The 14,085-nt window shown below is 41.3% G+C and overlaps 1 protein-coding gene across 3 annotated transcripts in view; it reads right to left on the bottom strand.

Annotated features, from left to right (window-relative positions):
* Positions 1-9,793, bottom strand: part of taf1 (TAF1 RNA polymerase II, TATA box binding protein (TBP)-associated factor) — a 42,267-nt gene extending 32,474 nt beyond the window's left edge. For all 3 annotated transcript variants that reach the window (XM_036580345.1, XM_036580346.1, XM_036580347.1), the window contains exons 1-9: positions 9,499-9,793; positions 7,605-7,719; positions 6,874-6,997; positions 5,280-5,396; positions 5,051-5,173; positions 4,047-4,288; positions 2,332-2,553; positions 1,696-2,010; positions 271-457 (exon numbers count right to left, since the gene is read on the bottom strand). In XM_036580345.1, coding sequence (XP_036436238.1) covers positions 271-457; positions 1,696-2,010; positions 2,332-2,553; positions 4,047-4,288; positions 5,051-5,173; positions 5,280-5,396; positions 6,874-6,997; positions 7,605-7,718 — 1,444 coding nt within the window. In that variant the 5' untranslated portion in view covers position 7,719; positions 9,499-9,793. The remainder of the gene's footprint in view (positions 1-270; positions 458-1,695; positions 2,011-2,331; positions 2,554-4,046; positions 4,289-5,050; positions 5,174-5,279; positions 5,397-6,873; positions 6,998-7,604; positions 7,720-9,498) is intronic.
* Positions 9,794-14,085: the final 4,292 nt, after the last annotated feature.

Here is a 14,085-nt window from a genome sequence, read left to right as displayed (position 1 = left end):
CTTTTTGGTGCTATATAGAACCCTTTTCAAAAAGGTTATATATAGCACCCAAAAGAGTTTTTCTATGGTTACAATGTCAAGCTTGACATAGAACCGTCTATAGCACATTCTCAATCAATGTGAAAGACCCTTTAACCATGCAAAGAACCCTTAAATCATGCAAATGATTCTTTGAGTGTTCATTGACTAAAGAACCCTTTAAGAACCATCTTTATAAAGTGTGTATATATACCCATATGTATGTGTATATAAAATGCAGTGTGTGTTTACCTTGTTGTGCATTATAAGCATTAGCGTTGCGGGTCATGCTGGAGGGCAGCCACCCTGCCAGGCTGGCTCTCTGTGTCTTAGTGCCCTTGTGCTTCACGTCCTCTCCGTTCCAGATGATATCTTCCTCCCACTGCAGCTGAGTGACCATCAGGAACAGCTCGTCCTCCAACTGGCCTACATCAGCCTTCTACAAGTGCACACACAAAAAAGAATATCGTCTCAGTCCTCACGGCAGCACTGACGCTATCAGGTCTGCTGATCCGTTACTGATGTTAATGCTGTCTGTTCCACAATCTCAGCTCAGCTTTCAGGCTGTTCGGGTCTTTCCCGCTCCAGCCTCAGAGCAGCTGACACAACATTAGTTCTGCTCACATTAACAGGTATCTTTAAATCTTGGCTACACGTGCCAGTGCCACCTCTATTTGAGTGCAGGCAGACACAGGTAAACATTCACAGCGAGTGAAGCTACAGCAGAGGGAGGAGAAAACACAGAACCTTTCCTCCACCAAAAGAGGTGAAAACTCAACACACTCTCAGCTTGCAGGTGGATAGATCAATACCACAGATTCTGCTAAGAAATTTTAGTAGTATTAAATAAACTGTATTTTAAGTTTTTTGATATTTTGTTATTTCATTGAGCCTAACTTTGTGCATGTACAATACTGGGCAAAAGTCAGAGACCCTTCAAGTTGTTAATGTTTCGGCATCAGGAAAAAAGGAGAAAACATATATTTAATAGAAATCAACACTTAAATATAATACCAGATGTTTCAGTGTGTCCACGCTTCACCTTTACTCCAGCTTCCATTCTTTTCAGGAGACTCACTTTCAGTTCCTCAAAGAATCTGCAGACACACCTCCAAAGTTCAGTCTTAGAAGCTGGTTGATCATTTTCTGAAGTAATCAAACACATTCAGTGGAGGTCTGGACTCTGGGGTGGTCAGTCCATCGTTCAGCTTCTTTGCTTGATGTGTCCGTCTCCTTTTCTCAGTGAGGTTCTTCTTGACAGCTACACATCCTTTCAGACCCACAGCGCTGAGTCGTCTTCTCACAGTGGAAGGATGGACAGAAACACCTGTGGATGTTTTCAGATCTGAAGCAGCTTGATTTTCTCCTCTCTCTCAAAGATGAAAGCTTTAAGTGCTGTTTATCTGATGGGGGCAGTTTTGGTGGCTACCAGGTCTTTCAGGTGGTTGTTAGGAGTCACATTTTCTCTGTAGCTTTTAGTAATTTATTGAACTCCAGTTTTGGAAACTCATTTATTTTCTGTTTGACTTTCTTCTTTCTTATGCAAGTGGATTATCTAATCTCACAAATACCTCCTGAAAAATCAATAACTTCTACTTAATGGCCGTTTTGACTTTAAAACAAATGAAGGGTGAACTCTGACTTTTGCACATTACTGAATGAGTAAGAGAGTCAGACCTTCTCCTCCTCATCCTCCTCCTCCTCTGCCGCCTCCTCCTCCTTCTGGAGGTGGTGGTGTGAGTCCGGCTCCTCTTGCTGGGTCTGTGCCGGAGCCGGTGTGTCGGCGGGCTTCTCATCCTGCTGCGGTGTTTCCTCTCGGAGTTTGAAGCCGTAGTGAAATCCTGATCCATCCTCCGGAACGTCCAGCATGTCATACCAGAGTTGAGCCGGACCGTAACGCCACTCGGCCACCTTTGGCCGCAGGTCTGTCACCTTATCCCCCTCACAGACCACCTGTAGAGACTTATTCTCCACTGGAGCCATCATAGTGATCTACAGAGAGAGAGAGAGAGAGAGAGAGAGAGAGAGAGAGAGAGAGAGAGAGAGAGAGAGTACAGAAACAGAGAGAGAGAACAGAGTGTAAAGAGGCTGAACGGGTGGGGCTAAAGTGCTACAGGCTGAATGGGCGGGGCCAAGTGATGTAGGCTAAATGGGCGGGGCCAAAGTGCTGTAGGCTGAATGGGCGGGGCCAAAGTGCTGTAGGCTGAATGGGCGGGGCTAAACTGCTGTAGGCTGAATGGGCAGGGCTAAACTGTTGTATGGCATGTGTTTGTTTACAGTCTGCATGTCTTGAGTGGCGTGTTGTTGCTCTACCTCGTCATCTGAAAGACACTGCTCTGGCGGTGGAGGCAGGGCGTATTCATATTCCCACCCTGATTTCTTATTGGTACCGCCCTCCGGAGTTTGTGATTCGCCATCTGCAGTGGGCGTGTCCGAATGAGCGTCTCTGTGCTTTTTCTTCCTCTTCCTCCTGGCACTGCGCCAGACGGACGGCATGTTCTTCCCCGGTCCGAACAGGCGCAAGAACCGCAGAACCTGAAAAATGTACAAACAGTTTGTTTGTTTGAGTTTGAGCAGTTTGAGCTGTTGGGAGGAATTCTAATTTCTATCACTGCCAATATTAAAACTGGCAAAAAGCAACTTAGGAGGAAGTCTCAGAACAGACGATAAGGTCCAATCACAGAAAGGGAGAGGTCTCAGAACAAAAAAGGCGGCAATTAGGAGCTCCCTCTAATTGATTTCTACATACACACAATGACAGGTCACTTCGTTAAGTACGCATCCTTGTATCTATGTTTATTGTCCGTTTATCAGCTCCACCCTCTTTTTAATGGTCGTGACCCTCACAGAGCAGGTACTATTTGGGTGGTGGATCATTCTCAGCACTGCAGTAACACTGACGTGGTGGTGGTGTGTCAGTGTGTGTTGCGCTGGTACGAGTGGATCAGAGTTTTTAAACACCTCAGTGTCGCTGCTGGACTGAGAACCAAAAACATCCAACCAACAGTGTCCTGTGGGCAGCGTCCTGTGACCACTGATGAAGGACTAGAGGATGACCAACACAAATTGTACAGCAGCAGATGAGCTATCGTCTCTGACTTTACATCTACAAGGTGGACTGACAAGGTAGGAGTGTCTAATAGAGTGGACAGTGAGTGGACACAGTGTTTAAAAACTCCAGCAGCACTGCTGTGTCTGATCCACTCGCACCAGCACAACACACACTAACACACCACCACCACGTCAGTGTTACTGCAGTGCTGAGAATGACCCACCACCCAAATAGTACCTGCTCTGTGGGGGTCCTGTGGAGGTCCTGACCACTGAAGAACAGGCTAACAAAGTATGCAGAGAAACAGACGGACTACAGTCTGTATCTGTAGAACTACAGAGTGGAACTATATGGTCAGTGGAGCTGATAAAATGGACAATGAATGGAGATATGAGTGGACATTCATGTGCTTACATACACAATACTGTGCAAAAGTATTTAGTACCTCAACACATTGCTTAAAAGCAGTTTATCTCAACAGTGTGTTTTTACTTACATGCTATATCATTAGAATGAACACATTAAAAAATAATAAGAATTTCTTATTTTCAAAAAGGCAGCTCACTAAAGCTCCTGCTTTAAATTAATAAAGTATTGATAAGATAAAGCAGGTACTGGATGATACCTACAATTAATACTGGACTTTCCTCGAGGAGAGGGCAGGAAATGGATGAATAAAAACGTTGAAGTAAATAAAATCATAAAATCACTACTTACTGTGTTAATGTTATTTGTGCTTATTGTACTATTAAGTGTCTTCTGAGCAAATTAGCACTCATGAACAGATAAACAACCTTTTATCTGGACATTATGTAGAGATAAACATCTGTGTGTGAGTGTGTGAGTGAAAGAGAGAGAGAGAGAGACAGAGAGAGAGAGAGAGAGAGAGAGAGAGAGAGTGTGTGTATGTATACCTTGTATACCTGTGTGTGTGTATATATACCTTGTATATTTCTGTGTGCGTGTGTGTGTGTACCTTGCCCGGTCTGAACTCGGGGAACAGTTCGGTAACCCCTGGCAACGCTTTAGCAGCGTCTCTCTGCATGATGCCGGCGAGTGGCAGCGTTAGTGCTCCACTCTGAGGCCCCGCCCCCGCACTGGGCGTCGGCCTATCGCTCTCACTCTCGCTGTCAGACGAGCTGCTAAACTCCACCTTGTCACCCACAGAGGAGGGAGCGATTATGGAGGGAAGAATTATGCCATCACCTTCATCACTCACTATAGAGACAGAACACATGACATACATATGTATTATATTATCTTTTTGAACAATGTTTTTATGATGAAGTAGGAACAGTTGTGGAAAATTTGTAGAGTGAACTGCAATGAATGTTCAATGAAGCTCTATAAAATAAACAGTAACAACATTCAAATACTTAGTACTAATTTCATGAGTAAAACGTACGCGGGCAATTGAAGTTTTAGACAGATATCAGCAGCGGTATCAGCAGGTGGGATTCAATTAATTTCCTACTGCTTAGTACTGCCAGACAGCTAGAACTTACATTTGAAAACAAACAATTGTGCGGTAGCTAGAACTTATAAATAGTGCACTAGCAGTCTGTCAGAGTGACTGTGTGGATTATATGAACACTATAGAGCGCTTTTTAAATGAAACAGTAGAAGCCATATCGCCCCCTACGCTTTCTGTAGTGTATTACAGTCTGTCAGAGTGACTGTGTGGATCATATGAACATTATAGAGGCTTTTTAAATGAAACAGTAGAAGCCATATCGCCCCCTACACTTCCTGTAGTGTATTACAGTCTGTCAGAGTGACTGTGTGGATCATATGAACATTATAGAGGCTTTTTAAATGAAACAGTAGAAGCCATATCGCCCCCTACAATTCCTGTAGTGTATTACAGTCTGTCAGAGTGACTGTGTGGATCATATGAACACTTTAGAACATCACACAGCGCTTTAGATTTTGTATAAATATATATATATTTTTTTCCGTAAATATTTATTGCATCCTCACCGTTGTTACTCTGGGTAGGCGGGTCATCTTTCTTTGCTGTGACTGATTGGCTCGGGGGTGGTGGAGGAGGCATGAGCTTAGCATCAATGTCCTCGGAGTCAGCGTCATAATCATCCTCATCATCTACACAGACACACAATTCAGATGTAAATAAACTCTCACAGCTGAGACGACTAATCAACGTATCGATAATTATCTATAAATCTGATTTTTTTCTGTGTGTGTGTACCTGTTCTCTGTGACGGCTGAAGGTTCCCCATCGCCTGTCTGTATTTGCGAGTTTCATCTTCAGCAACTTCACTGATGTCAGAATAATCCACAGCATCGTCAGTGCTTTTCACCCAGCCTACACAAACAGAGAGGAAATACATACATACAGACGTAAATGTATCCCATGGGGCTGCCACTAATTTTTCTATTGATTAATCTATTGACTCTTTCACAGATTAGTTGATTAATCTAACCAATCAGTTTTCCTCCAAAGTATCAAATTATGGCATTCCCTACACAAAGAAATGTGCTTATAACAATACCAAAAATAAAATAATTAGGTAAGACACATGTCCCTTCAAACCCAACATGCATGAACACACACACTGACAGTCAATCAACACAGAATAAGCCCAGATTCCAACCTCATCATTTTCTCTGACACTTATTCAATGGAAATTCTCAGGTAGCAGACAGACGACGTTATGGCTTTAAAAACGAGTGTTTAGCCGATACAAGGACAGGTTTAAAAAGCTCTCCCTGCTAATTCTAATTTAATTAACATGAATAGATATATATACGTATGGGGTTTTTGCCTTTTCTGATGGTCCGTCATGCAGAGCAGCACCTGTGTGTTTTCTCTACAGGTGCTCGTGCTGCTGTGGTGTAGGAGGCTGAAGTCGGCTTCCTATACACCAGCTTCTTGTTTGAATTTTCCTGTTCCACCTTAAATGGTGCAAAAGTTGTTAATTTAAGGTGGAACGGAAAAATTCAAACAAGCTGGCGAATGAGAAGCTAACGTAGCTCTGTCTGTGGTTCGCCATCAGAACTTTGCACAGTGTAAAATCACCTTTTTGTGTTGTGTTAATTTGAAGAGATCATATTTGTCAAAGGCCTCTTTGGCAAAGCAGTTGGGTTTTTTAAAACTGTGGTGTTGAATGGAGCCAAAAATGACTAACGTCATGCAACAGCACTTATGTAGTGATATCATGAAAAAGCATTTGTTATTTCAAATGAAGCGTTTTAGAAATCAAAAAAGTAAATACACAAAAATAATTTAAAAAAAAAAATAGACTCGTCGATTTAAATTACTGATGTCGATGCATTTTCAGCGTCAACGTCATCGATTATGTCGACTAACTGTGGCAGCCCTAGCATCACATTCACTTAACACACAGTTTGCGCTAAAATACTCACTTTCTGCTAATATACACACTTAAAAATGACGGTTCTTTGAGGTTTCTTTAGTAAAGAAAATGGTTCTATTAAGAACCTTTTTGAAAAGTGTTCTTCTATTGCAACAAGTCTGACATTGTGACAATAGAAGAACCCTTTTCGGTGCTACACAGAACCCTTTTCAAAAAGGTTCTACACAGAATCAACTACAGCACATTCTCCATCAATCTGAAGAACACTATCCCCATGCAAAGAACCCTTTAACCACCTGGAACAGCACAGCAACCATCTAGCAACACCCGGAAATATCGGGGAACCGTTCGAGCTGCGCAGTAAGTCTGCACTTTCTCCAGAATCGCTCTTTTCCAGTTATTAGTTAACCGTTATTATCTGGCTCTGTCGACTGTTCAGCCGACTTTAAGCTTGTCCACGCTCACCGTCTGCGTCGGTGACGCTCTGCTCTTGGTCCTGACTGGCCGAGTCCTCCTCACTCGCCGTGATCTCCGTAATCAGAGAACCCAAACCCAGAGAACCCAAACCAGCCAGGTGCTTCTTACACTCCTATGGACAGAGAGAGAGAGAGAGAGAGAGAGAGAACGAATAGAGAGAGCGTAGAGAGAGAGACAGAGAGACAGACAGACAACAAGAGAGCAAGCAAATAGGGACAGAGAGAGAGTGAAACAGAGAGCGAATAGAGAGAGAAAATGGAGTGAAATGAGAGAAAGTAGAGAAAAAGAGTACAGAGAGAGAGAAAAGAGAGATTTTAATTATTTTCAATCATTTCAGGATATTATGTCACCAGCACAGTATGTGAAATTTTAAGTTTGTATCTTCATTTGTTTGTAAGGCTTTATAAAGTGGGCGTGGCCTTTTTACATTAAAATAAACAAGAATTTTCTAGGATTATCCTTTGGTTTAAAGCAGGGGTGCACAATCTTTTTCACCTGCAGCCACACTGACCCTGTGTGAATAAGACTGTGCACCCCTGGTTTAGGGTGGAGGACTTTGTGTGTCTTTACTGATGCAGTTGGGTCCTCTGGGCCTTTGGGCACACTGAAGCACATCTTTATGTTTTTGGTTTCTGTTGCTCGTATCACAGAACATTTAATTAGCCTTAAAGAAATAAAGTTTATGAGACGTTAAAAGTGTCTCCAGGTTCCTCTCTCACCGTGTCCAGCACGCTGTCATCCTCCAGCTGTCCATCCTCGTTAATGTTTCCGAACAGGAAGCCGGTCAGGTGGAAGGGCCGATCCTGATCCTCATCACTGTCCGAGTCCGACATCCTCGATAAACACAACCAACCAATCAGGATTCAAACACAATGATGCAAAGACACCACAACTAACCAATCAGCTACTCATGAAATCAACCAATCAGAATCAAAGACAATAACGTAATCAACCTGTCAGAATTGAACAAAATAACAATCAACCAAACAAAATCCAACGTAATCAATCAGAATCCAGTGCAATCAACCAACTAAAATGCAGTACAACCAACTAATTATAATCCAGTGCAACCAATCAATCAGAATCCAGTGCAATCAATCAATTAGAATCCAATACAATCAATCAATTAGAATCCAGCGCAACCAACCAATCAGAAACCAACAGAACTAATATATCAGTATCCAATGCAAATGATTAAATGGAAACCAGAGCAATCAACCAGCTCAAATTCAGTGCAGTCAACCAATCAGAAAACAACACAATTAACCAATCAGTATCCCACAAAACAACATCAGGAACCAACACCATCCACCAATCAGAATCGTATGCAATCAACTAAATCCAATTAACACTAAGAATGAAATTCTAACAACACTTATGTTTAGAATGAAGTTCTACTAAAATGAACATCCAGAATTCAGTATATTTCAGGTGTGAAGATCAAATCTGCAGATTTCCAGACAAAAACTGAATGTACAGAGACAATTACAGTATGTTACTATTCATTTTACTCACTATACCATTTGGTGAATCTACACTGTAAATATCATTACTGTATTAATTTTATAGTCGTTATTACATGAGCAATGTTATTACACTATTATTATACATCTCAATATTTTACACACACACACACACACACACACACATGTATATATGTATAAATAAAATTAAATTATTCATATATGAAGTGACTCCATATTTCCTTTAACAAACAGTAGTTTATGTGCACGTAAGAAAAGAAGACACATAAAAACAAAAAAGTATATAGATAGATAGATAGATAGATAGATAGATAAATAGACAGATACTTTATTGATCCCGAAGGAAATTTAGCAGCCAGTATCAGTCACACAACACAGGACAGTAATAATAATAAGGGTGAAACAATATAAAAGGAAGAATAAACATATAAAAATCATATCTACAGGCATAAATACAAAGAGACATATACAAAAATCTGCAATAAGATCTACACCCTGAGATGAAAGGCAGTGCAGTAATGACTGTACAAGGAGGCGCAGATAACAGAATATAATGACGATACTGAATAAATATGTGCAGATATTGGTACTGAAATAAAGTGTCCAGATGCGCAATAGGGGGTACAGAAAGTGCAATATGTACAGTAAGGTGTCCAGAGGCGCAGATGGATAAAATAAACCTATGATTGATTTAGTATGAGATAAACCTATGACCTAACATGAGATCCAGTCATCATCCCATGTTAAATCACAGGTTTATCTCAAACTAAATCAATCACAGGTTTATTTAATATAGAGAAAAGAAACTGAATAAAGCGCTTTCTCCTCTATATTTCTACTCTAATTTATCATTTTACTTGTTGCCATGTCTGTCAAACTGAGCTTACATGTAACAGAGACAAGTTCATGTATAATAATTTCTTATTTGTCCAATAAAACCAGTTTCGATTCTGATCCTGAAGTAAAACTTGTAGAGCTAAGTTACACAAATCTAAAGTCCATTCTGGTCCAGTTACTCACTAATTTATCTTCCAGCACATGGTCTGCTCTACAGGAGCGGCTCGCAGTGACAAGTGACTATAATCTACTATAAAATAAACTTTAAATGAAATAAAACACACAATCTTACCTGCTCCTCCGGGCTTCTCCGCACTAGGCCTTAACTCCCCGGTCTCTCCTCCCCGCTGCGTCCGGGCAACACGCCTCTCAGCGCGGCCGCTCCGCCGTTAGCACTCCGCCACGTTTCGAGCCATCCAATGTCACTTTCTGCAGAAATGTGCACCCATAAATGTCGCAGGAACAGCTTAAGCTACTGATTTATGATAAATGGCTCTAATATCTGATTTAAAGACTGTATAAAGTCTTATTAAAGTCTACAGGTCGTCCCGCCGAAGCGCCGCTTCTGTTTGGAAACAAACCGCCTCTAAACTGACTGAAGCAGCGCCGCCTGCTGGTCACTGACAGCACTGAGTCAGAGACACGGGGCGCGTCCCAATCCGACCTGCTAGACCTGCTAGACCACTTACGGTACTGCACTCAGTCAGAGACACGGGCCGCGTCCCAATCCAACCTGCTGGATCATCAACAGTACTGCATTTTATTAAATTATACCTTTTCAAGTATTTTAGTAAATTAATATATATATATATATATATATTATATATATATATATATATATATACACATATATATACACTTTCTTAAAATCTGCCTCCCTTATCTGTAAACTGGTCTGTCTTTTTGGCCCACCACAAAACATCACACTTCAGACAAAAAGTTTGGGCACCCTTGGTTTATGCAATAATACTAGCTGAAATCTGAAATTATGGATTTATTCATTGGTCGTGTCTCATACCAACATGTATTCATTCATGAAATGACACTGTCCCAGTCTAAGCTGGACTGTTAATTAATAAAAACTAGCTGTCTAACACAGGCTAAATTTTGAAATTATGTGTTCATTGGCTGTGTCTTAATACAACAAGCTGCATTTATTCATTTATGAAATAACACTGGCTGTGTCCCAATACAAACTATTGGATTATTAATTTATAAAAGACGGCTGACTAAATTTATAACAATTTTTTTTGTTTTAATTTATGAAATAATGCTCGGTGTGTTCCAGTAAAACTTGAGGGATTATTATGTATAATCTGAAATTATGTATTTATTTATTTATGAAATAACACTGGCTGTGTCCCAATTCAAAACACCCCACCAACTGCAGGCTCGCCCCAAACCGTGTGGAGCTGATCAATAATCTCGAGAAGACTTGATTATGTGCTTTCTGACTCACTGTTATCTATAAACATGGACTAAAGCACAGATACAATTCAGAATTGAAGGCAGCTTTTACTGTTTTAGCTCTGCTGATGCCCATGTTTATAAATAACAGCCTGTCAGAACCGCGGTCAGATAATAATAACAAACAAAGAAATGGCAAGCTTGGCTTTAAAATATGTTTTATTGTTGTCTCGTACACCATGCTGCATCTTCAATCTTCAAAAACATATCAAAGGGTTTATGTAGTGTTTTGTGCTGATATGAGAAAGTAAATATGAACCAAAACAGTCGTAATGAGTCAGTTAAAGTACCTGGAAATCAACATGGAAAGAGAAACTCTGCTTTGGGTCCCACACGGGAGGAAAATAGTGCACATACTTCTTCATTTTTGGCACCCTAGATAACTTTCCAGCTTGGTTGAAGTTTTTTTGTGCTCCACACGCAGCTAATCAGACCTTCCATACGAGTCTGTAATCAGCAAACATTCGAAACATTCACGCCACATAGAATAACGGAAAAACACAACGGCGCCAAACCCAGAGCGGCACCTCAGAGTCCAGGAGAGAAGAGCACATGGTTTAGCGTTCTGGAATAGGTTTATGTATTTTAGTGTAAAAAAGCCCAACATTTACAGCCAGAGTTCTGTTTCATGAAGTGCGCTTAACTCAGACTGGGTTTCTGACGGATCGCCAGCTCAATGAAACCTGAACGCACAATGTACAGCCAATCACAGGAAACAGCTCACTTTTCACAGAAGGAAAAGAAAATCATACTACCAAAATATGTGGAAAAGTAAAGTGGCACCCAATTGGCTCTGGCCTACTGTCAGGAGGTCGTGAGCTCGATCTCCGGCGATGCCACAGCCATCCGTAAGTGACAGTCTAAGAGATCATAACTGTCCTATTTGGTCGTATTCTCTCTTAATGGACACTTTTAAACCATTTTTTTAACATTCAAAACATTTTTTTTTTCTTTTTTATGAGAATTTGCCGAAGTATGTTTGTTGCCTAGAAGTAACACTGTAGGGCAGTGGAACGGATTCAGCCAGTCACAAACCAGATCTCACCACTTCAGGGAAGTTTTATATCATTTCTTCCCATCATCACACAATGTTGCCTCAGGGCTACATACCCCAAAGGGACCCCAGCACACTTTATTATTTGAAAATACTTTTGAACTTAATAATTAGGCCGATTTAATGCAAGAAAAGTAAACAGAATATGTTTTTTTCCCCTTTGCTCTTATAATGAGCGCAGTAGAGGGTTAATGTTTTATTTTTAATTAATTAACTAAATTAGAATTAGCAATTAGCACTGTTAACGGTGGTTACTGTATCTCGAAGGAAGCTCATGCTAGCCCTCACCCTCCCCAGCTACATAGCATTGTATGATAGGGAGATAGATAGCTGATGGGAATGGACATGACCAAATAAAAAATAACTGGGTAAAAATGGGAAAAAAACGAGTAAATAATAAACAAGAAAATGAAGTGAAATATTAATTCTAGTAAAAAGCAACAATGGCACAGTGTTGGTGGTTATGGGAGTAATACTTGCTTTATAGTGTTCATATCTAAGTAGTATGATTTGCTTCCTCCCCTGAAAAGCAGTATTTTTCACGTGATTGGTGCCATATAAACGTCAGAAAACGGTGGCTGATTGGTCCGGGAACTGCTTATGATCTGTAATCCTGAACTGAGCTTGCTCTGGAGCAGGTTAGGTGCGCAGTGTTACATCAAAAGGTGATTCATCGTCGTTAAAAACCCCAGATTAAATCAAACTACTGTCAAAGTCTGCTGGCTTCTACTTCGTGAGGCAGGACTCTGGTCTGATTTTCTCTTAACTCCCCACCACTATCCGGGAAATCAGATCCTTCAGGTCTTCTGATTCCAATTCAGGTGTGTTGGTGGATAAAACTGAAAAAAACCAAGGCTGTGACCAAAATGGACCCCTACTGCTTCATTAGCGTTATGTTTTATTTGGGGCACTTTTTAGTGATAAAACACATGAATCGATAAACAAATGACATTTTCAACAACCTGCGTCAGTCAAATAAGGAAACTAGATAAAAAAAAAATAAATCATGCCACATTAACCTTGAAAAAATATCGCAGGAGTGCCTCTGTTCCTGTGGGCCACCCACGCCGTGCTACTGATTAATGGATAGTATGAAACAGCTAACAGTGGTTAAGCTAACAGTTAGCTAGCTGGGCTAACTGTAACTTTAATTTTGCAGGTATTAGACGGGCAACGTCAGCCGGCGCAGTAACGAGAGACAATGCATTTTGGCACACATTCAACTCATACAGTGCATCATTGGTAACTGAAGTGCCCTCAAAATCACCTCAACAGTGCCCTTAAACGCAGACAGGGATCCATTTCGGTCACCGATAATCAATAACACACTGATAATCAGGAGAAGGCCTGTGGTCAAAGGTCACGAGGCATCATCTGGACCTGAGCTAGCCTCTGCGAAGGCACACGGGGTGCTGGGGAGCACTTCCTGGTTCAGGCACCCTTCAAAGTTCATCACAGCATCTTTAGGCATGTGAGAGAGGGTTAAGGCAGGAAGTCAGTTTCAGACACTTCCATGGCAACAAGGCAATGCAAAGCCACTGGGCTTCTGCACTTTGGCGGCTAGGGTTGAAGCGAGCCAACAGAGCGCAGCAGACGCAGTAATGTCACAGCGGGGGCGGGGCACTCCAGCTCAAGGAGCCAATCTGAATGCACCGAGGCGGTTAAAAAGAAAGGCCGAGGCACATTTGGCGGTACCGTTCTTGTTCACTTTTTAGGGCGAATCCTAAAGCGAGGCACGATGTAGTGTCGTTCAACTTCATCACGCTGGTCAGTCACGAAGCTCAGTCACAGATTTCATCCTAAAAAGTCTTTGTTTTATGATGTTATGAATGTAATGTAGAGATACAAAGGTATAACTCAAACAACGGGGCCAGAAACACAACGCAAACATGCAAACGCTAATGCTAACGTAAGCAAGACCACCGCACGCTCAATGTATCGTTTACATTACTGTGGTGGTTTTAACCTTCAGTACACAAGGGGGCGACAGAGTACGAATCAGAATGGCTGCTGTTTTTCCACCAGCCAAAACACCAAACACCAAACAAACAGGTAGAGTTTGTGGCACTGACTCATTTTGAGTGTTTTAAGTCTCTTTTGTACACATGTCTACACCTGGATTAATGCGTGCTATAGCGCCCCCTTGCTACTAAGTTTAGCTTGCACTTGCGTTTAGGGCAGGGCTGCAACATTTCAACAGCTGACTGGAAAAAGCAAGTTGATGTGAGGTTTTTATTTTTGTTTATTTCTCTACAATGTTCACACAGTCACTCTGACAGACTGTAATACACTACAGGAAGTGTAGGGGGCGATATGGCTTCTACTGTTTCATTTAAAAAGCTTCTATAATGTTCATAT

Source organism: Colossoma macropomum, unplaced genomic scaffold, assembly GCF_904425465.1.
Source record: "Colossoma macropomum unplaced genomic scaffold, Colossoma_macropomum, whole genome shotgun sequence".
NCBI classification, from domain to species: Eukaryota; Metazoa; Chordata; class Actinopteri; order Characiformes; family Serrasalmidae; genus Colossoma; species Colossoma macropomum.
Note: the sequence above shows the minus strand (reverse complement) of the source record. Positions and strands in the feature narration are given on the sequence as shown.